Source organism: Myripristis murdjan, chromosome 8 (genome assembly GCF_902150065.1).
Source record: "Myripristis murdjan chromosome 8, fMyrMur1.1, whole genome shotgun sequence".
NCBI classification, from domain to species: Eukaryota; Metazoa; Chordata; class Actinopteri; order Holocentriformes; family Holocentridae; genus Myripristis; species Myripristis murdjan.
In genome coordinates this window covers 12,943,815-12,969,439 of record NC_043987.1, presented here as the reverse complement: position 1 = coordinate 12,969,439, position 25,625 = coordinate 12,943,815, and the positions used below count along the sequence as shown (strand labels likewise).

Sequence of the window (25,625 nt, the reverse complement as noted above, 5' to 3'; positions counted from 1 at the left end):
TTTCAATTAGAGAGAACTATGAGAATATGTTCCAATATGTAATGGATGATATACAAATGCAAAAGTGAGAAAGCGAGAAAGCGAGAAGAGGAGAAAGAGATGAGGTGGCAGTATGGAGATGGAGATGGAGAGGAGACGGAGAGAGAGAGCGAAAGAGAGAGAGAAATTGGTATTGTAATTGTAATTTTCCACCCTGTATGCACAAAGAGAATTGTCCCTTTTATCATTTCTGTCATTCTGTAGTGTAGTGTGATGAAATAAAATAAAAGAAAATAAAGACAAATGAAACTGTCTTGTGCTTTGTCATTGTATCTACTTATGACACCAGTTACATCTAGTGTTTAATGCAAATCAAATGTGAAATAAGAAATGTATGGTGAAAGAGCAGGCGGCAGGCTTCAGAAAGATAATAAAACTGAAACGCTGCCATCAACATCGTAAGACGCACCTGTATATGTGGGGATATGTGCATCAGCCAATGTGGTGCTGCTGTGTCTCTCTACTACAGGAGCAGCTTGGCCAGAGAGCATGCAATGAGCTGTCTGAGCATTACAGCAAAATCAGAGTGCAGCAAAACAGCCACACACACACTTCAGACGCGCAGCTGGTTCCACCAGCCTGGTGGAGCATGCCGGTGGAAGGAACGTGTTGCAGAGGCTGCGTTTTGATCACTATTCCCACCCGGGCTTGCACATACCGCCGGTGGCCACAGGGGGCGACGACACGTTTTTGCTTGACTTGTTTCTGGTGACGTTAAAGTCGCCGCTTCCGCCCTTGCTCGCGGCAAAGTAAACATGGCGAACCACTAGCGGAGCCGTTGTGTGCATCCACTCGTTGAAGACGTTGAATGTTTTTTTTTTTTTCTTAAAAGTCTTGACCGTATATTTTTTATTTTAGCTTTGACACTGTTGTGCGCGTGTGTCGGGCACTGCGCTCCTTACAGGTTTCTCTTGGGAAAAGGTAAAGTCAAGTTTTGCCACCTGTGCTGCCGCCGCGGCTAACGCCTGAGCTCCAGTTTGCAGGCTAGCCTGGTTAGCGTGCTAGCTAAGAGCCGCCTAACGACACAAGCCAACATAACTCTTTCTCAAACAATTGTGTTTTAGCCACTGACTGATAGAGTCTGCTGGTTGTTTCACATGTCTGTAGTTTATTTGATTTTAGCTGTAACGTAACGATGAGTGTTGCTTACTAGCTTGTTAGTAATGTTTAGTCGTTGTCATGACGAAATCAACTTAATAACATCGGAAAGCGTAGCGCAGTGATATTCACTTTATTCATCTGTTCCAGCCCGACAGACATCTATCAAACTGTCTGACTTCAGTCCAGGACCTGATATTTCTATCAGTGTCTAATGTGAAGGTCTATATAATTCATTTATCCTATTAAAGATGCAGCGAGACACTGTGCATAATCCTCATCTTATCATTCGTAAGCTCGTAATGGTCAGATGAACTTTTAAACGGACTTTGCAGTTTATTCAGCGCATCTTGCATGTTTGTTTAATCCATGGGTTTTAATGCTTGGCAGGGTGAAGGAGACGCGCCGTCACCATGGGGCGACGTTCAACCTCCTCCACCAAGAGTGGGAAGTTTATGAACCCCACCGACCAGGCCAGTAAGTCCTCATGCCCAGCCGTCACTCCTCTACAATGAGTGGCCTGATACCCTACACCCAGAGAAATGTTCACTGTGTTGTTGTATTCTGGCTGTAGCTAATTATGTTTACATTCCACCCACTCCTTAGGGAAGGAGGCCAGGAAGAGGGAGCTGAAAAAGGTATTTATGGGCTTGAGATCACATGCAAATCTTTTTATATTGCTGTGTCTTCTTCAATGTCAGATATTTTTGTTGTTATTTTGGACTTGTCCTCATTTTTTTTTTTTTTTTTTCAATTCTCCTACTAGAACAAGAAGCAGAGGATGATGGTGAGGGCTGCTGTACTGAAGATGAAGGATCCCAGACAGATCATCAAGGACATGGAGAAGCTGGATGAGATGGGTGAGGAGTCTGCATTTTTATGTGGCCGTTCAGTTGGGATTTGTACAGTTTGATATTACAGGTGCAGGATTGTTTAACTGGTTAGTAAACATGTTGAGAAGTTGATATAGGACATGCTTCTTTAAACAAGGGATGAAGTTTTAAAACAGATTTAAGATTCTTTGGATATGTTGAATTTCTGATTATATGCAATGGAAATTCCTTTATATATCTGATATAATTCCCTGCTTTTTGTTTAGTCCTCATCACATCCCTGCATGTTTATTTAGTGTAATCATATTTTATTTATGTATTTGTTTTTTTTTTTTGACTGAAATCATCTCATAATTTGTTCTGTGCTTTGAATACATGCATTCAGAGTTCAACCCAGTGCAGCAGCCCTTGTTAAATGAGAAGGTGCTGAGGGACAAAAGGAAGAAGCTCCGTGAAACGTTTGAACGCATCGTCCGACTCTATGAGCGAGAGAATCCTGACACCTACAAAGAGCTGCGCAAGCTGGAGCTGGACTACGAGACCAAGCGAGGACAGCTGTCTCTTTATTTTGACTCAGTCAAGGTGGGTATTTGTGTTCTTGTCACGTGCTTCTGTATTTATTTGAATGTGTGCGGGTGGTATTGCAGCTGACCTATGTGTCTGGGGTTTGCAGAAATATTTTACTGATGAGATGCATGCACACCTCTATAAAAGTTTCCTTACCATTGGCCAGACTAAAAAGCAACATTAATTGGCACGCCAAAATAATGCTCTGCAGTAATCTGCAGTTTTTTATTCAAACACTTCAGGTGAAAAATCAGCCTTAAAATTCTCTGCTGCTCTGGCAAACATTTGTACGTGAGGTAGTTGGTTTATAAACAGACAGTTCTGGGGGAATGTTTTCTTGCAGATATTTCTGTTGTGTTGGTTTCAGTGTGAGGGAGAGGAATAGTTTGTTTCTGTGCTATTAATTAGCCAGATGAATGAATTTTCTTCCTCACAAGTTAGTCAGACTATCATACCTTTTTCAAAGCAAGTGGAAGACAAATCCACATAATCCTTATGATGCCCATTATATCTGCCCTGGTTATCAAAGATTCACGCTTCGTACTGATGTCCACAATCACGTTTATTTTCCTTTCTTCAGAATCATGGAACACCGTGAAAACTAGAAACAATAAAAAAGTTTCAGGAACCACATAACCACATTATGCACACATTTATAAATGGAGATAACCAAAAATGCATTTTACCGTGTACGCCTTGTAAAACCAGCGGTAGATAAAGTTGACGAGCATAAAAGTTCTCTGTGTTGCTCTCGTATAGTGTCTCTCATTTCTGTGGTCTCCCTCTCAGCACTTCCGGCTCATGTGGCTCCCGCGCAACTTCAATCACTCAAAACATTTCAAAATAAGCTCCCCGACAACTCTGGCAGTAGTGTTACAAAAATGCAGTGCAATAATTTCAAAATAAATATATACATATGTATACAAAAAAAAGGAAAGGCACAATAACGATCGCTAAAGCGGCATTCCTTGTTGCCATGGTAACATGAACAGCATTACCAGCGTCAGCTACACTCCCACCAATTACCTTTTGATTTGTGCCAATGGAGATGTTGAATACACTTACACTCACACTCTTCATGAAACAATTAAAGGTAATTCTAAACACTGTTTCACTTTCCTTTAAACACTCACATTTCAACACACAAACAATGCTCAATTATGAACAGTATAATGACTTTTAACTCAAAAGGAGATACTTGATCAATAACTGACCTTTTCTCACCCCTCTTAGCTACTCTTCACTAAGACCACTAACTTTTGAATAGGTCTTTGAACAATGGATGGTTGGTTTAGGCGTTCTCCCCCTCTCCCTAACTTTCTTTCTCCAATCTGCACTGTCACCTTCCGTACCAGTCCATCATCATCCTGATGCGCTTCAACAACTCTAGCAAGTTTCCACTCATTCCGAGGGATGTCATCCTCCTTGATGATGACAACGTCACCCACACTAATGTTACGTCTAGGTGCATGCCATCGCTGTCGTAGAGTAATGTTTCCCAGATATTCCTTTCTCCATCTGTGCCAGAACTGTTCGGCGAGGTATTGGACTCTTCTCCACCGTTTCTTAGCATACAGATCTTCCTTAATGAACTGACCAGGTGGGGGAAGTGGCACAGAGGATTTCATGGTGACCAAGTGATTTGGTGTGAGGGGCTCCAAACTTTTGGGATCACTGATATTATCAACTGTGAGGGGACGGTTATTTACTATGGACATGGCTTCATAGAGGAATGTCCTCAAGGATGTATCATCCAACCTTCCAGCACTGTGGGCAAGGACAGTGCTCAGCACACTTCTCACCGTCCTGATTTGACGTTCCCACACTCCTCCAGCGTGGCTTGAATGCGGTGTATGCATTTGGAAGTCACACTGTTGACCTGCCAGGTATGCAGCCACTCTCTCCTTATCGAGTTCTTTCAAAGCCTTTGCCATTTCATTTCTTGCTCCAACAAAGTTGGTTCCCTGATCCGATTTAATGTGTCTCACGGCTCCACGGATAGCAATAAAACATCTTAGGGCATTGATGAAGGCATCTGTCGTAAGATCCTCTAACATCTCAATGTGTACCGCCCTGGAGCAAAGACATGTGAAGAGAAGGCCGTAGCGTTTTTGTTCTTTGCGACCCTGCTTGGTGAGAAAGGGACCAAAGCAGTCCATGCCACAATGAGTGAATGGTGGCGTGGGATTGACACGGTCGCTAGGCAAATTGGCCATCTGTTGCTCTTCTAGTGGCGCACGAGCTCTCCTGCATCGCACACACTGTCTGATGAATTGAGCTACAGCTTTGCTTCCACCAACAATCCAATATCCATTTGCTCTTAGTTCATTAAGAGTTTGACCCCTGCCTTGGTGTTGTATTTTGTCATGATGATGCGCAATGATGAGGTTTGTAACAACACCATCTTTAGGGAGGATTACTGGGTGTCTCAACTCAAGAGGTTCAAATGCCTTTCTCAGCCTTCCTCTCACTCTTATTATTCCGTCCTGAAGGAATGGGTCGAGCTGATAGAGTTGATGGTTAGAAGGCAGCTTTCCTGATTTCTGGCCGAGTGTACTTAACTCCTCTCGAAAGGCATCCTGTTGTGCAAGTTTGATAACAGTCAGTGCAGCTTGCCTTCTCTCTTCTACATTCAAGGGTTCTGAGGTCTTAATTCTCTTAGCCAGTCTCTGGATTCGAGCTATGACATTGACCGCTGTGGTCCATTTTGAAAATCGCAGCAAGTGCACTTGGATGTCAGACTGCCTTGTAGCGTCTGTTTTCAGCACTTGAGTTGTCCTCACCTCTGGATCTCCGACCTGTAGCTCTGATGAGACCTGGTTTGTAGCTATCTCTCTTTTCCATAAAAATTCAGGACCACAAAACCAGTTTGAATTGATGAGGTCGGTCACATTGAGACCTCTCGAGGCGTGGTCAGCAGGGTTTTCAGCCGTGTCAATGTAGTGCCATTGCTTTGTGTCGGTGGTTTCTCGAATCCTCTGGACGCGATTTGCAACAAAGACATGAAAGCGTCGTGCTTCATTATTGATGTAGCCGAGCACCACCTTTGAATCTGTCCAATAATATTCCTCATCAATCTTGAGCTCTAGCTCCTCTTTTAACATGCTACTCACAGCTGCTGAGATTACCGCGGCTGTTAGCTCCAACCTTGGTATGGTGACAATTTTAGTTGGTGCAACTCTCGCCTTGCCCATAATCAGGGAGCAGTGCACTTGCTCTTTGCTCACCAACCTAATGTAAGAGCACTGTCCATATCCTTGACTGCTCGCGTCAGAGAAGTGGTGGAGTTCGGTTCTCTGGACCTCACCAAAGTTGTCAGGTATGAAGCATCTAGGAATCTCAACCTTCTCAAGGTTCTCCAAATCCTTCATCCAGGACTCCCACCTTAACCTCAAGTCCATGGCTAGTGGCTCGTCCCACCCCGTGCCTCTGTGACACATCTCTTGGAGCACGCCTTTTCCTTTAAGGATGAATGGGGCTAAGAACCCTAAAGGGTCGTATAGGGAGGCCACAGTCGAGAGAATCCCTCGTCGTGTCGCCGGTTTCTCCTCAAGTGAGACTTTGAAGAAGAAGCTGTCGCTTTCAATGTTCCATCTTATACCCAGCACCCTTTGCACAGGTAAGTCATCCCGGTTGAGATCCACATTTTTGACCTCTGCAGCTCGCTCTGTGACGTTGATGGAGTCTAGCACCTCTCGGTTGTTGGAGAGGAATTTGTGAAGGTGTAGCTTTCCACGAGCACACAGAGCTTGTGCTTCCTTCACCGTCTCAATTGCTTCACCAACTGACTCCATGCTCATGAGACCATCGTCAACGTAAAAGTGCTTCCTGATGAAGCTAGCTGCAGAAGGGAACTCTTTCTCATGTTGACTGGCAAGGTGTTTCATGCCGTAATTGGCGCAGCCAGGGGATGATGATGCTCCAAATAGGTGCACCTTCATGCGATACTCTGTGGGTTCTGAATCTGTGTCCCCATTTTCCCACCAGAGAAACCGTAAATAATCCCTATCTTCTTTGGTGACATGGAACCTGTGGAACATTTTCTCCACATCACACATGACTGCTATGGGATATTTACGGAAGCGGCACAGTACAGCTGTGAGACCGTTTGTAAGGTCGGGTCCTGTTAGCAGATGGTCATTTAATGAGGTGCCTTCGTACTTTGCAGAGCAGTCGAAGACCACCCTAATCTTGTCTGGTTTCCTGGGGTGGTACACTCCTTGATGTGGGATATACCAGACTCTCCCAAGCTCTGGTTGGGTGTGTACTTCCTCTGCATCACCGTCCTTTAGAACACCATCCATGAACCTCATGTAGTCACCTTTGAACTTAGGATCCCTGTCCAGCTTCCTTTTAAGGTGCTTTAGCCTGGCCAAGGCTAGCTTCTTATTGTCTGGGAGGTGAGGACGCGCTTTAAAAGGAAGAGGCATCTCGAGGTGGCCAAACTCGTTTTGTTGGGTTCCTTCTTTTAGGATCTGTAGGAAGCAAATATCTTCCTGAGATATGCTTTTGTCATTTGGTTTTGTGTCTGCAAAATCCGACTCAAGAGCCTTAATGACAGCAGATGGTGTTATGGGAGGTAACTCTCTGACAGATGTCCGATGACAGAAGCCAGTCACATCTTTACCAGTCACACACTGTGGTGCGCTTCCCACAATACTCCAACCGAGGTCTGTTTCAATAGCGTAAGGTTCGTGGTCACCTCCAATGATGACATTTCTTGGAATCAGAGCCCTGGAGCAGTCGTAGCCAATCAGCAAGCCGACACCACAGTCCATTAAGGGGGGTACCTCCTGTGCTATTTTAGCGAGGTGTTTCCATTTGCTGGCTGTTTGAGAGGTGGGGATATGTGAGCGGTCTAGCGGAATGAAGTCTCTCGTGTAAGCTGAAGGTAGGTTGATGGAAATGTTTGAGGAGAATCTTCTGACTCTGAGATTGCATACTCTTTGACTCCTTACCACTGAGTCTTTCCCCATCATGGTGGAAAGTTTGAGTTTTACAGGTTCCATCGCTACCTGGAGCTTTTCACACACCTCTTGATCGACAAATGTGTGGCTGCTTTGCGTGTCCAGTAGGGCATATGCTAAGGTTTCAATGTTAGGAGCATTCGGTGCAGAAATCCACACTGGCACGATCATTGATGTGCTCCCACTTTCGCCTCCATTAACACAGCATGATAGCGAGGATGTGCTTTCTTCAACTGCACCTTGTGTTGATGGTGCTTCTGCTGAAGAGCGATCTTCATGTAGTGGAGTTGGGTGGCTCTTTCTGCATATGCTACACATGGCTCTGTTTCTACAGTTCTTAGAATTGTGGCCCTTTCTCAAGCATGCAAAACACAAATTATTCTCATGTATGCATTTTTTCTTTTCATCTATAGACATTTCCATCAGTCTTTTGCATTTGTGTATGGAGTGGTTTTCTCCACAGCAATTACATTTACTTGTGTTTGAGTTTTGTGATGGTGTGCTCCATTTCTTTGTTTTTCCAGTATCTCTCAACTTGATTTCATCAAGGTCTGGTTTGGCTGTGAAGCTTGATGGAACTGGGGCCCTTACCTCTGTAGCAAACGTATTTGCCTTTGAGCGCTTTATATCTCTGGTAGGCGTCTCTGCTGAGTACCGTAAAGCATGTAAGGATGACACCGGATTGCAGGCGATGCGTGCCTCTTTAGAGATGAATGAAGCAAACTCATGAAAGCTTGGATAGTCCATACCTCTGTCCAGCTGCTCTGTGACGTGGCGGTTCCACCTGGATGTCACCCATTCTGGGAGTTTGATCAGCATTTTCTGGTTTTCCTCACAATCATTCAGAACCTGTAAACCGTTTATGTGAGGCATGGCGTTACTACATGTTTGGAGGAAATCGCTGAATTCTCTCAGCTTGACATACTCTTTTCCACCAATCTTTGGCCACTTATTTAGTTTCTCTCTGAAAGCACGTTGCACCACAAAAGAATGACCATATCTGGTATTCAGCCTATCCCATGCTTGTTGATAGGCTTCTTCATCTTTTCTGTAGAAGCTGCCTTCAAGAGAAGCCTTTGCCTCCCCTGCTACATATTTTTGTAGGTAGAACAGCCTATCTGCTGGGTTTGAGCATCGTCTCTCTATAAGTGCTTTAAAGCTTGTGCTCCATTCTGTGAACTTCAAGGGATCTCCTGAGAATACGGTAGGTTCTGGGGTTGGAAGGCGAGTGAGAGCTAGTGACTCTTGTAATGACTGGACCAAGGATATCTCACTTTGCACAGCCTGTTGCTCTTGTCTTGGAATGTAGTAAGTGAATGGACTTGTATCATTTACTTTGCTGCATACAGGACTGCATGACCCATCCTTTTGTTTTGTCTCTTCTTCAGTGTAAACATTTAACTTTGCCTGAATAATATCAATGTCTCTCTGATTTTCAAGTTTTTTCAACTGCTGACGTTGAGCTTCAATGGCAGCTTCCATATCAATTTCGGCTTTCTTTGCTGCCAGCTGAGCAGCCGTTTCTGCCCTCTTCGCTGAAAGGCTAGGAGACTTTGAAAGATGGTCAGAATGATGACAGCTGGGTGTGGTAACTCTGGAGGCTGTGGATCCATATATGGATTTAGCATAATCATTTTCAAGAAGTACGCGCAGCCTGGATTTTTCTGCTACAGCATCAAATTCCTCTTCGTCTTCAGCTAAACGCACTTTCATTACTTTCATTAAGTCTGCTGTCACTGCCACACAAGCATCAATTTTCCTCCTTATCTCTTGACTTGGTACCGTATGTTGTCTAATGCTGTCATACAGCTCCTTCATCTCTGATTCCAGCCCCTCAGTTTCATCCATCATATTGCACATTTCTTCCTCAGAGCATACTTGTTTTAAGCTGGTTCGGACATCTCTTACGTTGCTTTTCCATTTTTCATAAGCTGCTTTAAACTTCTTCTCCTTTTGATTTAATTCTTGCTCCTTCAGTTCTTTCATTTTCTGTGTCAGTGTTCTTTCACGAGAGGATTTTCTAATTTTTGTTTCTGATTTTTCAGACATTACACTCTTTTCTTCATCTATCCCCTCTAATCCCTGTCCCTCTAATGTGAGGTCAGGTTGCTTGTCACCGTCTACAGACATTTAAGTTTTCAGGAATTATCAATGAAGAAGTCGAGGTAAGTAACTTAGGGAGCAGGCATATGATGACTGTAATTTGTCATAAATAGACAACATAAATAACCCCATAGCACTTAGTCAGCACCTGATGTTAGCTTAGAGTCTCAATTTATCAACATCAACAATTTTTTTTAACAGTGTCAGCCTTTGTAATAAATGAATTGCATTCACTTTCAACTTTTGCAAACAAAGACAATAGCTGTTATCATCAGAACATTCAACAGTTTCCTGTTTACACAGTTTTTTTTTTTTTTTTTTTTTCTTCACAAAATTCTTAGTCTCTTTAATTTCGTGTACGTTTATATTCTATCCATCCACTTTCCGAAGCATTATGAATTGCACAGTCTCACCTGAGGATGTGTTGTAGCCTGAAGCTGCTCTAGGCAATGTCTGCTGATACCTGTTGTTCTAGCTTGTAGCAAGATGAGAAGCAACGATGCACGGTGAAGCCTGAAACTTGCGGCGGGATGAGAAGCAACGATGCACGGTGAAGCCTGAAGCTTGCGGCGGGATGAGTAGCAACGATGCACGGTGAAGCCTGGAGCTTGCGGCGGGATGAGTAGCAACGATGCACGATGAAGCCTGAAGCTTGCGGCGGGATGAGTAGCAACGATGCACGATGAAGCCTGGAGCTTGCGGCGGGATGAGTAGCAACGATGCACGGTGAAGCCTGAAGCTTGCGGCGGGATGAGTAGCAACGATGCACGGTGAAGCCTGAAGCTTGCGGCGGGATGAGTAGCAACGATGCACGGTGAAGCCTGTAGCTTGCGGCAGGGTGAGCAGCAACGATACGCGGTGAAGCCTCCGGATGGATTAGGACACGTTTTCACTATATCTGCCCTGGTTATCAAAGATTCACGCTTCGTACTGATGTCCACAATCACGTTTATTTTCCTTTCTTCAGAATCATGGAACACCGTGAAAACTAGAAACAATAAAAAAGTTTCAGGAACCACATAACCACATTATGCACACATTTATAAATGGAGATAACCAAAAATGCATTTTACCGTGTACGCCTTGTAAAACCAGCGGTAGATAAAGTTGACGAGCATAAAAGTTCTCTGTGTTGCTCTCGTATAGTGTCTCTCATTTCTGTGGTCTCCCTCTCAGCACTTCCGGCTCATGTGGCTCCCGCGCAACTTCAATCACTCAAAACATTTCAAAATAAGCTCCCCGACAACTCTGGCAGTAGTGTTACAAAAATGCAGTGCAATAATTTCAAAATAAATATATACATATGTATACAAAAAAAAGGAAAGGCACAATAACGATCGCTAAAGCGGCATTCCTTGTTGCCATGGTAACATGAACAGCATTACCAGCGTCAGCTACACCCATGTTTGGTTATTGTTCACCTCTGGGTTTGTTTGTCTAACCAAAATGCATGTGATTGCAGTGCTGTTTGGCAGCCAACTGTGGCCTGGATGCCTGAGCATGTAAATGCACCAGAAAACTTTCACACTTTTCAAATCAGTTCAGACATTAAACCAAATTAAACTACACAACAATAAAGTAACTTTACAAAAACAGACCTGGGCAGATGCAAAGATATGATATCTTTGTATCTCTAATAAGTTTTAAAGAATTATACCAATGATTTGTAACGTTTGTCCTGTTTTGCTTAAATTTACCCAGTTTTTCATTGCAGCAAACCATTTTGCAAATTATGTGGGGGTACTTAAGATTTCACAACATTTAATCAAAGTCTCTTGATTTTTTAAATATGACTTTTTGGTTGAAACAGTCACCTCTACTTCTGTGTGTCACCATTCATAAAACACAGAACTGATAATTGGCTGTGTAAAGCAAATGTTTCCTTGGGGACTATTTTCTGGTTGAGAGACCATTTCACTCCACCCAATTTGAAGTCATCCAAACACAACAGTCCAGTTGCTTTTAGGAAAAGGAGGAACTCTGAAAGTTCATTTTCACATCGTAGTGGAGCGAATGGTAATCAATGGCTGGATAACAGGGTAGAGAAAATGATTACAGAGTTCAGAATACGACTGCTTGCTGTGGGAAAAGATTAGCCGAAAAGTAAAGTGTATACATTTTGTAGATATTGCTGTAAACAGGCAAAATCACTGGTCTGGTCTTTGAAGTCTCTGCAAGTTGATATTTGTTCTGTTCTCAAATTAATGGCTGTCTGGGATGTAGGGAAAATGTAGTCAGTCATCTTAAATATTATAGTTTGCTTTGAAAAAATTGATTATAGTAATGTAAAGTATGTGAATTGTTGGAATAGATTAAAACATGAAATAAGTTTTGGTATGGTACTTTTTAACTAGTATGCAGTGTGGTGTGGTCTGGACTTTAGATTACCCTTTCTTCAGAAGTTAATTTAATCATGTTGTGCCTTATGTCCTTTATTCTTTGTTTTTCAGAATGCAGAGTCAGTGGAGGTAGACAGTATCCCTCTGCCAGAGATGCCTCACGCCCCCTCTAGTATCCTCATTCAGGACATCCCATTGCCAGGGGCTCAACCTCCCTCCATACTGAAGAAGAGCTCCACTTTTGGGTAGGCCTTGACCTGCATTTTATTAAATTGGGATTCCTCTGGTTTAATGGGCCTGGTTTAATGTGCTGTTGGAGGATTATTATATTACTTGAGGGATCATATCAGTTATTTTCATCCTGGGCCATATTTTCCCAGTTTTTACTATCATGCCACTTGATTCAGATCAAACTTTGTTACTGACTTCACTGTAGAGCACTACAAACCCATCATGTCGCAAGTAGAGCTGCTCTTCAATAAAATCAAATGAGACCAGTAGAAACTCAAACAATCAAACTCAAAAGCACTCATCGTGTCTTTCGTAGTACAATAACACTTAACATTGCGATGAGACTGCGTACACTCAATTTTCCAGTCCAGTTACCCATGGCTTGAAACTATATTAAGCATTAGATGTGTCAGATTAACTAATGTAACCCAGTAAAGAAAGTTCAAGTACTCAGAGAGACAGTTTACTTGACTGTAGACAGCTGTGCCATGTCCACTTATGAAGACTGCAAATCCCACATCATAAAGAATACAGCACTTACTATGTGGAGAAATCCTAAAAGGAGCTAAAAACACAGATATGGGAACACATGCGCTCTATCTGCAATAATGCCAGCAAATCCCCTGTTGTGGTCATTTTTATGCTTGCAAACAAGGCCTGAGGTTACTAACCCAGGAGCTCCCCAAGGATGTCTTAGCTCACCCTTAATGTTCATACTGTGCACTAATGACTGTACCAGTACCTACCCAGGCACCTCTGTGGCGAAATTCCCTCACGTTACAATCTTAGGCCTCACAGACACAGAAATTGATATTTCTGAGTTGTTCATCATGAAAAGTTATTGGGGTTGAGGCACGATACTTCCATACAGACATTTTTTGAGCAGTCATTGGTTAAGCAAGCAAGGAAAATTATGAGACCCCTCCCATGTCCTACACTCAGTGTTCAAACTGATACCTTCAGGTAGGTGCTACAGAGTCAAATGCAACAAACTTAACAGATTTAAAAACTCTTTTGTTCCACTGTCTATAAACTTGCTGAACTCAAGATGATGAAGTGATGGGAAGTGAGGCTGCGGTATCACACACTCCATATTGACGCAATGTGATGATGTTAAAGTTTTGTTTGTTAACTTATGTCTGTGAATTTATATAACTTATGTCTTGTATGGTAGCCTTTGTGTGTGTAATTTTTTGTATTAGTTGCAACACAACACAGTAATTGTTTTTTCTTTCATTAACTACCTGCTGGAGTATAATCTCAGTGGCATCATTGGCTGTAATTTACAGCCACCTGTGTGTGTGTGTGTGTGTGTGTGTGTGTGTGGTTTTACTGTGGGTTGACTTATAGCACACTGAAGAAGGGCTCCCCACAAAATGTCTGTGCATGTAAATATGATTTGAACACAAGACATGGTGTGCTGACCTTTATTTACAGCACTCATGAAGACTGGCAGCCAGCAGAGTAAACATGGACGTGTGCAAGCACTGCCAGAAAGCATCAAATAGACTGTTGTGACTGAAAATAACTGGAATTATCTGTTAAATTTAACACACTCCACAAACATTACTAGTTTATCTGCTGGGTGGATATTTAATGGTAATTGCTATCCTATTTATGTTATATAATTCTTAACTACTTAATTATCATGAGTGCAGCTTATCTTAACCTTTCTGCACTTTCCTCTCACCACTAGCTTCGCTCTCCTGTTTATTTCACATTATCTTTCAGTAAAGGATCTCTGTCATCATCCTCTGGGCCAGTGTCTGCAGCAGTGGCAGGCGTCCCTCGTTTGCCGCCAGGGAAGAAACCCCCCGGCCCGCCACCAGGCCCCCCACCTCCACAGGTTTTGGCACTGTATGGTATTCCTGCCCGCCGTGCTTACGGCACAGAAGCAGGTAAACCATGGATCACTTTTTTCAGGATTTTAACTATAATATTACTTTTTTACTTTCATTTTTATATGTGTTATTAGTGATATTTCTGTTCAGCGAACAAGAAATATGAATACCATGTTTGTTTACATGCATACCAATACCCTGTTTACAGTGTTTTCATGATTTGAAGGAACACCATTTCACTCATAACCAAGTTTACACAAATTCATTTATTTAAAAATTGGTCTATGGCTTGTCACTTGACTATACTATGTTGCCATGTTGTTTGCTTTGTACATAAAACATCTTTTCTATGCGTTTCTAAGTCTGGCAACTGATACATCCAGCCTGAAAAAAAATCACTGACTCAGTTGTTTACATGCCCTTATAAATGGAAAGATTGAGCAGAAATCTGCCTCTGTTTACGATAATCAGATAAAAGCACTTACGTGGCAATTTCAAATAGTGCTGGCTTAATTGGCTTAATAACAAATCATCAGTGTTTATGTGAATGCATTCACTGAATGTGTAGGTGTGATTTACTGTAAATAAATTAACTTTTTCTCTCTCTCTTGCTGGACAGAACCTTCCATTCCTGGTTTAGAAAAAGAGTCTGCCATGGAAGTTGGGAGAGACAGAGACAGCGGCAGCGAGAGCGACAGAGAAGGGGAGGAGGGCCAGGAAGACGAGAGTGACTCTGAGGAGGACAGCGAGGGAGAGAGAGATGAAGGAGTTGGCAGCGACAGGAGGAGGAGCGTGGACAGACAAGATGACGAGAGGGCGAGAGAGGAGGACAGAGACAGAGGTGACAGACATGCTGGTGAGGACTTCAGAAATGTCTCAGCACGTTTATTGCCATAGAGTGACATAGTGAATCACATGACAGGAGGCCTCGGGATTAGAACGACCTCAATACAATTTTTATGAGTCATGCTTTTATTTTATGTGATTTATTATACACACACACACACACACACAGACACAGTATATTGTGTCACTGTCAATTGATTCAATCCAGTGTCAGTTCTCAATTAAACATTTAATTAAATGTTTTATAAAATGATACCTGTAGGGATTCATGTCTTCTCATACTTTTCTATCATTTTATAGGCCGGAGTGTACGTTTTGCAGATATGCCGCCAGTGGAAGCCCGGGAAGGAAAGAGGAAAAAAAAGAGGGTGGTGAAGAAGACCAAAGCCATCACCCCTCTGCAGGCCATGATGCTTAGGATGGCAGGTACAGCAGTACACCAGTGATCGCAGCTGATAGTATCAAGGCGGGCACATCTCCATTGATTTCCCTTTTTCATGACATGATTCCCTTTTATCGGTTGTCTTCAGGTCAGTCTGTTCCTGAAGAGGAGGAGGAAGAAGAGGTAGAGGAAGAATACACAGATGAATCAGACACCTCAGACATTGAGGACAGGGGTCCACCTGGAGAGAACCAGACTCACATTATGGCCAATCAGCGTCTACCCCCTCCCTCTGCACCAATGGCAGGACAGCAAGGGCCTCCTCACATGCCAGGACCACCAATGGCAGGACCTCCACCGCTGGGGCCACCCCCGGCTCCTCCGATGAGGCCACCTGGTCCACCTTCTGGCCCGCCTCCCGGCCCACCACCAGGTTAGTTACAGGTTCTTTTTTATAAAGGTGTATTTAGCTTAAATGTTGAAGCTTAAGCATTGAAACTGGATATTAGACTACATCTCTGCGCCTACTTTTTCAAATACATGCTGGTCCTAACATATACAGTGTACACATGTAAGCTCCATTGAGATATATTCTGTCATCTATAGGTGCTCCTCCATTTTTGAGGCCTCCCGGTATACCTGGAGGCCTGAGGGGTCCCATGCCTCGTCTGCTGCCTCCTGGACCTCCACCAGGTCGGCCCCCTGGTCCTCCTCCAGGACCCCCTCCTGGCCTCCCACCTGGCCCCCCACCTCGAGGTCCCCCTCCCAGACTACCACCCCCAGCACCACCAGGTAGGCGTGTGTCCATTTATTTAATAAACTCACATCTCTGTGCAGTTTTAGTATGCGTGCATGTGACTCAAAAAGTTATCTATGTGCTGTAAGTTTATATATTCTTTTGTGTGCATTGATGCATGTATGTTGGGGTGTTATTGTAGGAAGGTGTGACGTCATTCTTTATCAAACATTAGATCACAGTCAAAGCACTGATTCTAAACATCAGTGCCGCATAGCTGCAGCTCATGAGTACCTCATATTTAAACTTTATGGAAGATATCCATAGCTCAAATAAACAGAGTGTATGGATTCTTTTTTTTTTTTTTTTTTTTTTTTTTTTGTTTACATATTCTCACCAAAATCCCATCTGCCTTTTTCTCTGCTTACAGGTATCCCACCTCCTCCCCCAAGAGCTGGTGGGCCCCCTCGTCCCCTTGCCCCACCCCTCTCCATCTTCCCTCCTCCCCTCAACTCCAACGTGCTCAGCGCTCCCCCCAGCATCGTCCAGCGGCAGAAAGGCTCAGGCTCCAGCCAGGAGGGCGCTCAGGGCAACATGCCTCCTCCTGCCATGCCCATGCCCATGCGTCCAGGGGTCATGCAGATGCCCCCACCCCCCGGCACAGCTGCCTCCTCCACAGGTGCCAACCCGGGCGCCAATCCACCCAGCCACCATCACGCAGCCACCATCGAAAAGCGAGCCAACATCACCTCTGTTGCAGCTGGAGGAGGGGGTCTGGCTGCAGGTGCTGGATCTGGTGGAGCCACCATCTCTGCCAAACCCCAAATTATCAATCCCAAGGCGGAGGTCACCCGCTTTGTGCCCACAGCGCTCAGGGTGCGTAGAGACAAGAGCGGGGCGGTGCCTGGAGCAGCGCCGGGGCCTTTGGAGAAGGCAGGAGGTGGTGGTGGTGGAGGTGGAGGAAGGAGGGGTGAAGATGGCATGGGAGTTGGCCAGGGGCAGAAACAGCAGGCCACGGCTGCTCCTATGGGTATGACCAACCCCGCCCAGATGGGTGCTGTATCGCAGCCCAACATGAAGACTAAGGACCAGGTGTATGAAGCCTTCATGAGGGAGATGGAGGGACTCCTCTGAGACTGAAGAGGGTGGTGGGGAAATGTTCAGTGGAGGCTTTTGAACAAAAAGGCAGATTAAGGATTGGGTATGTTTTACATATTTTCTGAACAGAGTCATAGAAGTAGATTTTCTTCACCTTCAGGCAGTGGTCCAGATCAGTATGTCATCTTTTGTCAACACAAGAACAGACCTATACACACTAGTGATGGTCTAAACACTTTCATATGACACCAGGGAGAACGTGTGAATTTCATATGAAGATAATGAATCACTTTCTAAATTGTGTGATGTTCCATCAAACAGCTGGCGTACAGCAAATAAAGAATGCTCTGAAACAGAGAAAATTGTTTGCCTGTGACACCTGAGTTCTTTTTGTCCTCCAATGTTTAGTTTCTTCCCACTTAGCTACTGTGTTCTTCCCCCCTGCCAACTGTATATGATGTGTGAGGTAATTTGGCTTGACTCACAGAGTGTTTTTATATGACTGTCAAAATGTTTATTTTATTGTTGAACTCTGAAACTTGTTGAACATCAAAATGAAGATGTGGAATGTTAGTCAAAAAGTGAGAGAAGGCAGCGTCATAAACATGTCTGAAACTTTGATCTGCAACTAAATAAAATACTTAAAAACAGTTTCTTGCATCGTCTGAATTGCATACTAATTTGCATACTAATTTTAAGATACACTAGTGGCAACGCACAAACCGCACACTACTTCATTGCGTTTTAGACAAACATAAATAGAAGCTCACAACTTCATACTGCGGGCAAAACTACAAGTCCCACCAGCCATTGCGAGTTAAACAATCCACTTCCGCATCTGCGCACTGTGACGTTGACAACACGTTGGGGCAAAAGCATGGCGGAGCCCTCGGAGCGAAGTGCGGAGCTGAAAACAGACGAAACAGTCGAAGGATCGAGTAGTTTTGATGATAACAGTGACGCTAATTGCGGCGAGAATGATGAGACAGTGAAAACCTTCAAGGATCTGGTAAGTCGTTTCACACAGAGTGAAGAGGAGACTAATTAAACAGGTGGAGTTAAGCTAGCTGCGGCGGCAAACTAAGGAAATCAGCTGTTAACATGATGGGAGGGCACTGAAATACATATTTAAAAACATTTATAGTACATTTCGTTACATCATTACATGAAACTGGTAGCAGCACATTCTTTGTATTTTGCATCTGCTGGTGGTGATGTTGATGGTGTTTACCACTGACAGGGTGTCACTGAGGTTCTCTGCGAGGCTTGTGAGCAGCTGGGATGGAAGAGCCCGACCAAGATCCAGATAGAAGCCATACCTGTAGCCCTGCAAGGTGGGACGCTGCACCCTCACCTTCCCTGTGATGCTGCTGCTCCAGGGCTCTCTGTGCTTTCCATCAGTGTCTTCACCCCTCACCCGCTGTCTCCTTCCCTCTGTCTGCCCCTTCTCCTCCTCCAACCTCAGGGAGGGATGTCATCGGCCTGGCAGAGACCGGCTCGGGGAAGACGGGTGCCTTTGCTCTGCCCATCCTCCAGTCGCTGCTGTCCTCGGCCCAGAGGCTTCACACGCTGGTCCTCACCCCCACCAGAGAGCTGGCGTTTCAGATCTCTGAGCAGTTTGAGGCCCTGGGCTCCAGCATCGGTGTCAAGTGTGGTATGTGTACATTAACGCATTGTGTCACTGAAATAATACCGGTGAATGATTCGCTGAAGGTAGAGCCCTGACCTCTCCTGCTTGCGTTGCAGCTGTCATCGTAGGAGGAATTGATATGATGTCCCAGTCCTTGGTTCTGGCTAAAAAGCCACACATCGTTATCGGTAAGACACTGGCTGCAAGCATTACCAACATTTTCACAACACATTTCTCAAACAGTGTGTGTCTGTGTTGATGTGCACACAGGAGCCTGCTAAGTTGTGCCCAATAGAGATGTCACAAGAATCAATACTTAAGTACCAAATCACCAACAAAATTTTGAAAACGATACCAATTATTATTGTCTTTAGTATCAAAGCACTGATACATGTCTTATTCTGATTTAGCCATTGCCTGATATTTAAATAGTGAGACATTTAAAAGTTGCAGTTATGCTTACAGGACTGTATTGCTTGTATTTTCTGATATTCTAACCTAAAATTAGTATTTTGAGGAGCTTTGTTTTCTGCTTGAAGGCTACAGGCCAATGTTGTCCTTGTAACTCTGTTCGTATTATAATGTAGCCTATATGTTTTCATATTTGAAGATGTTTGAAACACGTGAAGTTATTAGTATTTAGTATTTACTGTTGTAAATAGATTTGATGTCTATTTGTCTATTTGATGTCTGGACATCAATTCTGCCCCCTCACTCCAATGATAATCTCTGATTTAGCATGCTATGTGTTGCGAGATGAATGTGTAAATCTTCTTATTGTCCTGGTCATTTATTGTCTCTTTTTGTTCCCATGCTGTGCCCCGGGCCAATGTAATAGTTGGATGGGGGGGCGCATTATAAATAAACATAACATAACATAACATTTAATCAAGTACGCCTATTGAAGATCATGATCAGCTTCCAAAATTCTGGTGTTGCACCGTCCATAATGTGAAGTGTTTTTATCCTGTGACTGCTGGTGCTAATAAAGGTGCAAATCAGTAATTAAGATGTGTTGGCAGCCACTCCTGGGCGGCTGATAGATCACATGGAGAACACAAAGGGTTTCTCCCTGCGAGCCCTGAAGTTCCTGGTCATGGACGAGGCGGACAGGATCCTCAACATGGACTTTGAGACAGAGGTGGGTCGTTTAAAACTTCTATAAACGGCTACACATGTCAAATAAAACACACACACTAAACAAACTTTGTATAGATGCAAAATGACTTTGGTCTTTTAATGTGCTGGTGCATGACAACAATATTGTAAAGCCATATCCCGTCTCTTTATGTGTGTCTCCTCTCTGCCAGGTGGATAAAATCTTGAAGGTGATTCCCAGAGATAGACGAACCTTCCTGTTCTCCGCTACTATGACGAAAAAGGTACTCAAACACACGGTGATAATGATAACTCATTTTTTCAGGCCTAGCTGAAGTAGCCAGTGAGCCGGCGTATGCAGTAATGGTCACTCTGTGTTAGTAATTACTCAAGCTGCAGGTTTACTGGGTTTATATTCTTAAAAATGTGCTGGCACTCAGTTTAATATGCATATTATTCACTTGTGCTGATTGTCCCTCATTCGTCTGTGTTTCTGCAGGTCCAGAAACTACAGAGAGCTGCTCTGAGAGATCCTGTGAAATGTGCAGTTTCCACCAAATATTCTACAGTAGACAAGCTGCAGCAATACTACATCTTCATACCATCCAAGTACAAGGTGGGACTCAAGGATACGACTGTATGTTCTCATGTGATGTTATAAACTTTGATGCCACTTATGAATGTCATCATCCATGTACGTCTTTTATTCTCTGTCAGTCAGTAAGACCGTAATGTCTTAGTAACAGCATATCAGAACTGAGTTTGTAACAGCTGTGTGTGTGTGTGTGTGTGTGTGTGTGTGCGTATGTGCGTGTGTGTTTTGACAGGACTGCTACCTGGTGTCCATCCTGAACGAGTTGGCAGGGAACTCCTTCATCATTTTCTGCAGCACGTGCAACAACGCCCAGCGGGTGGCGCTGTTGTTAAGGAACCTTGGCATCACGGCCATCCCGCTGCACGGCCAGATGAGTCAGGTGAGGCTCCAGAGCCGCACAAACACACTCACACTTCCTGTTCTCACCTTCTCTCACATTCACACACTTCAGTAATTAGGTTGACTTGAGTAATAATGTAATAATTAGTGCTAATGCTGAATATGTTAAACACTAATATGTCAGTGGTAAACTGTTGCATGAGTTGTCTTTCATACATGATCCATTCGTTGCTGTGTTCTCTAATGACAAACAGCTTTTCCACAGCTCCCTCTTGTGTGCGTGTGTGTGTGTGTGTGTGTGTGTGTGTGTGTGTATGCAAGTAAATGAGACCATGGTCAGTAGAGCCTGATCAATACATCGGCCTGATATATCGGTATATTGGTATTTGCGTACATGTCTGATATGTGCACATATGATTTTTTCGTCTTTTTTTTTTTTTTTTAATGAACATAATGCAGAAAAAATGCATTGGGTAATTCAGAAATTAATGTGATCCTTTTTCTTAATTCAACTTTATTAATATATATGTATATTTATTTTGTATTAATGTAATTGTGTGTGTGTGTGTGTGTGTTTTAAATTTTTATTTATGATTATTAAAATCCCTGTGAAGTTTATTAGACATCAATGCACTGACGTCATCTTGAACAATAAGGTTTATTATTAAACGTCTCATATATTGATGTCGGAAATGTTTAACTTTCAAAAATCCAGTATCAGTGAAGTCAGTCGGCAGCCTCTATCTCACAGCGGCGAGGCAGGGGCCAGACCACATTTCCCATAAACTCTGTTGCAAAAATGAGTTTTGCTTCCTCACTGAAATATATATTTTTTTCTTTTGGCTGTACTGAAGAGGATAAGCAAATTGGAAGGGATTTTTCCACAAGCCTTAAACTGATTCCATCATTCTGAAAGCAAGCAGCTCTCAGACTGGCTTGTGCCATGAAACAATCCAGCAGATTTCCTACCAAACCTAACATGGTGGCTCACTGTAAGACACAGTTCAGAGGCTGCCAGGCTTCTCGGTGACGTCACTTTAACTAATGTCTTAATATCAGCGTGGTAATGATTTATTAATGTTATTTGTAACAATCATTTTCCTCAAGGGTTATGAACGGCAGCTGGTTTGATCATATTGCTCCCCTCGTGCACAGGCACTCACGATTATTAACAATAAAAACCAACCAGGTCTGTCTGCCGTGGGGAAAACATTTCCATCACTGCCCTAAATCTTTTTTGTTGTAGTGTTTTGTTGTTTTCCTGTCCACTGTACTGCTGTGCTGTATTCACTCGGTGGCCCGTTCCCGTCTCTCTCTCTGTTGGTCAGAATAAACGTCTAGGGGCTCTGAACAAATTCAAGGCCAAGTCTCGGTCGGTGCTGCTGGCGACTGACGTGGCCTCCAGAGGTCTGGACATCCCGCATGTCGACTGTGTCATCAACTACGACATCCCCACCCACTCCAAGGTGCTGGCAGGCAGCTTAGTCTCTGACTTTGCCTACATCTCCTGTATATCTAGTGCTGTGATATCACATAATGGTGCATAACTGTTTGATTTAAACATGACTCTTCCCGTCTGTCCTCTCAGGACTACATCCACCGAGTGGGGCGAACGGCCAGAGCAGGGCGATCTGGGAAATCCATCACTTTTGTCACTCAGTAAGAGACGCCTATTCATTTTCACCAGTGGCACAGACTCTCCCTCACAGCAATACTGCTAATGCCTACTTCCAATAATAAGAATGACAAACTTAATGTGTATAGCACCTTTCATACAAGAAATGCAGCTAAAAGTGTTTTACAATACCGAGGTTACATGCATCAAGTGCTTCACATGTAAACAGACACAGAATGAAGATAAAATCAATGATAGAATGTAACATAAGATGGAAAATCATTTAATAACAGTGAGCAACGAGACAAAAATCTCTCCCAGTATTGTCACACTTTCAGGTTAAAAGTTAGAATGCATAATATGCATAACATCAAAACATTGAAAAACATACACAATCAGTAAATGCTGTGGCAACATCACAAGCCTGCATACGTTTTAAGCGAAAAATCCCAAAGTATTTTGCCTTATGTGCACAATTATATCGACCTGAATCCGGTTTTCACCACTCCTCCATCACTGTCAGATTTCTTTTCCTTTTAACTAGTTTTGTTGAATGCAGAAAAGCCTTTCTGTTTAATTTCCTTTTTTTCTGAACCAGAACAGCTTATGCATAGTCATTAAGGGCAGAAACTAACAACTGTTGTCATAACCAACTGATTATTTTGCTAATTAACGATTTTGTTTGTAAAATAAATTGTAAGATATTTACAAATGCCCATTTCAAGTACCATAGTCAAAAGCAATCATTTAAATTTGTCTGACCACCAGTCCAAAAAAAATGCGAAGTGTTAATTTTATAACATCATCAAACAGAGTCAAAATTATAATCAGTTTTCAGTTGATTGATATATTTGCTGTTGCTGCTCTAGAATAAAGTGACACTTGCCCTTATCCCAGGTACGATGTGGAGCTTTTCCAGCGAATCGAAACCCTGATTGGGAAGAAGCTTCCTGCCTTCCCCACCCAGGAGGAGGAGGTGATGATGCTGGTGGAGCGGGTCAGCGAGGCCCAGAGATTTGCCCGACTGGTACGTCAAAATTTGACCCAACACTCTTGAGTGTTAGCCTGCAGCCCTCACATACTACTGGTGTTTGTACAGATCTTTTAACTTTTTCCACACCCAGCGTTTATTCTAGAAATTATGGCGCTCATTCAAAATGTGTGCTATAAATAAAACCAAAGAAAAACATCATTTCTAATGTAAAGTGAAAGTTGTTCCTTCCAAATTCAGACAGAATCGGCCTCTCCACTAACAGAAGTCATTACTTGAGATACATAGTTTTCATCTGGCAGCAGTAGTTACTCCCACTTTTTTTTTTTTTTATTTTTAACAAGAAATAATACAGCTTGATCCACTGCCTCATCAAGTGACCTCTTCCCAACTTAAAAAAAAAATGTCCTGTCTTCCTCAGGAAATGAAGGAGCAAGGCGAGAAGAGGAAAAGGCCCAAAGGAGGAGACGGAGATGCGGACGACACAGAACAAGCCAGCGGAGTCAGGAAGAAAGTCAGAGGAGGACCAGGAGGACCAGGAGGTGGCGGAGGAGGTGGAAAGAAGAAGAAGGGTGGACCAGCTTGGAGGGGGGGCCGCTGAAGTCCCCCAGCATCACAGACTGTACATACCACAACACACAATGCCTCTCCTCTTTTTGATGTAAAACTCAACTCGGACGACTGTAGGGTTTTCCAGCGCCGACGGGCGGATGGAAATATCTATTTAACTGCCTCTTAGCCCACTTGTGAGAATTTTCCATTTGTAATAAAATACCACCGTAAAACCAAAACGTGTGCGGTTGTGCTGTTTGCGGTTGTTTGACATCTGATTGCATGAGCACAAAAATCAATGCCATGTTGCTTTCGGACAGAAGAGGGGGATGTTTCAGCTTGCAGCAGCAGCAGCAGTCCTGTTGGACTAATCACATAAACAGATGACACTGACACTAATTCTACATGCATTTTTAATTTGAACTTTGATGCATTACATGAAGTCACACAAAACTTCTATATCTTAGAATGATATGGCACATTATTTTGCACGAGCTATGTAATACACCAACAGTTGTAATATCGACATTCATTCATTCAAGTAAATCATTCCTTGCTGCAAACTAGGAGGTTGATTTATTCCATCCAATGGTGTCGAGGGGGAAGAGAGAAACCGCAAAGTGGGAACCCAATTGTCTCTCGGTTGCATCCAGTGGGCGTGTGCGATGCATAGATATTTTTAAGGTAGATTACACACGCAGCCCCTTGAATGCGACTTTTTGAGAAGGTGTGTGTTTCCACGGGTCCACTGTGCTTCTGGGTGACATCCGCGCTCAGACACCACGAGCCCCGCTCCTCAGCTGAGTCATCCCGGACGGCCGCACGAGGTGATCCATCGATCTGCGTGATCGGTTTCTATGCCTGCACAGGCCACCGTAGGCGGGAGCAGCAGCGGTCAAGTCTGCTCGGTTTAGGAGGGGCCCCACTGTAGGGGCAGCAGTGTCTGTGGTGCATACCAAAGCCCAAATACATGCCTGCATTTCAATTGTGTGTCGCAGCTAGTTGCACAGAGGTTCACATTAGGGGGAGATCGGACTACGTAGGTGAACAGTCGCTGATCGTGTCTTCGCTGACAACAGCAGGTAAGTTATCCAGGAGGGGGTCGCAGGACGGGAATGAATGAGCGGCGTGGCGGTGAAATCAGCAGTCCGCTTGAATGAATCCACTGCCAGGATGGAGGATGGAGGTCACTTGGAAACTTACATGGGTTATAGTCAGCGATAGCGGAGGGTCGTTGTCCCACCTAAATTCACTTGACCATCCGTTTTAATCCTTACAGAAACATTAATGAGGTAAAATCAAGAGTAAGTACTTTCAAACTGATGCAAGGTGTGTGTGTGAAGACGCGGGCTGTCGAGGGGGGGGAAAGGCGCATTCATGCATTCTGAAAGTCAAATTGTGTTTATTCTCATGATGATCACGATGATTTCCACGGCTTCACCTCACATTCTCAGGACGAGCTGAGTCAGAAAATGTGAATTGCGCAGGTTTGTTCCCGCACAGGGGATATTTGCTATTTGTAAACACGACTTGGGCAGCAAGTTTTTTCTCTCTCCCTCTCTCGAGGACTGCGCTCATCCAGCGTCTTTGGGTACCTGCCAGTGCTCTGTCATCGCAGCTATTTTCAATATAGGCTCCTCTATATAGAGCAGTGCAAGTGATAGACGTGATCTGGACGAGGACGCGGATATTTTTTTTTTCTCCTGTGCAAGGTTGCCAGCGGGC

At 43.7% G+C, this 25,625-nt stretch overlaps 3 protein-coding genes across 4 annotated transcripts in view; all 3 read left to right on the top strand.

Moving 5' to 3' along the window:
- The first annotated feature begins 784 nt into the window (after window positions 1–784).
- On the top strand, window positions 785–17,733 carry wbp11 (WW domain binding protein 11). 2 transcript variants are annotated; one of them, XM_030058597.1, is made up of 12 exons: window positions 785–960; window positions 1,528–1,614; window positions 1,744–1,775; window positions 1,904–1,997; window positions 2,356–2,552; window positions 12,058–12,191; window positions 13,909–14,075; window positions 14,638–14,859; window positions 15,165–15,290; window positions 15,395–15,679; window positions 15,853–16,038; window positions 16,413–17,733. In XM_030058597.1, exons 2-12 carry the CDS (start codon window positions 1,551–1,553, stop codon window positions 17,114–17,116), a joined length of 2,211 nt encoding a protein of 736 aa, XP_029914457.1. In that variant the 5' UTR covers window positions 785–960; window positions 1,528–1,550; the 3' UTR covers window positions 17,117–17,733. The 2 variants fall into 2 exon arrangements, with proteins under 2 accessions (XP_029914457.1, XP_029914456.1); XM_030058596.1 differs by having other exon boundaries at window positions 14,638–14,874.
- Window positions 17,734–17,923: 190 nt separating this feature from the next.
- ddx47 (DEAD (Asp-Glu-Ala-Asp) box polypeptide 47) lies at window positions 17,924–24,137 on the top strand. Its single transcript, XM_030059063.1, has 12 exons — window positions 17,924–18,089; window positions 18,321–18,414; window positions 18,546–18,734; window positions 18,827–18,898; window positions 19,733–19,851; window positions 20,021–20,092; window positions 20,308–20,424; window positions 20,636–20,782; window positions 22,071–22,208; window positions 22,331–22,401; window positions 23,255–23,384; window positions 23,770–24,137. The coding sequence occupies exons 1-12, from the start codon at window positions 17,958–17,960 to the stop codon at window positions 23,947–23,949; spliced, it is 1,461 nt and encodes a 486-aa protein (XP_029914923.1). The 5' UTR covers window positions 17,924–17,957; the 3' UTR covers window positions 23,950–24,137.
- Window positions 24,138–24,856: 719 nt separating this feature from the next.
- The window catches only part of LOC115363396 (myosin-10-like), an 81,520-nt gene continuing 80,751 nt past the window's right edge, over window positions 24,857–25,625 (top strand). The window contains exon 1 of the mRNA XM_030057581.1: window positions 24,857–24,982. The gene's annotated coding sequence lies outside the window, so the exon portion shown is untranslated. The remainder of the gene's footprint in view (window positions 24,983–25,625) is intronic.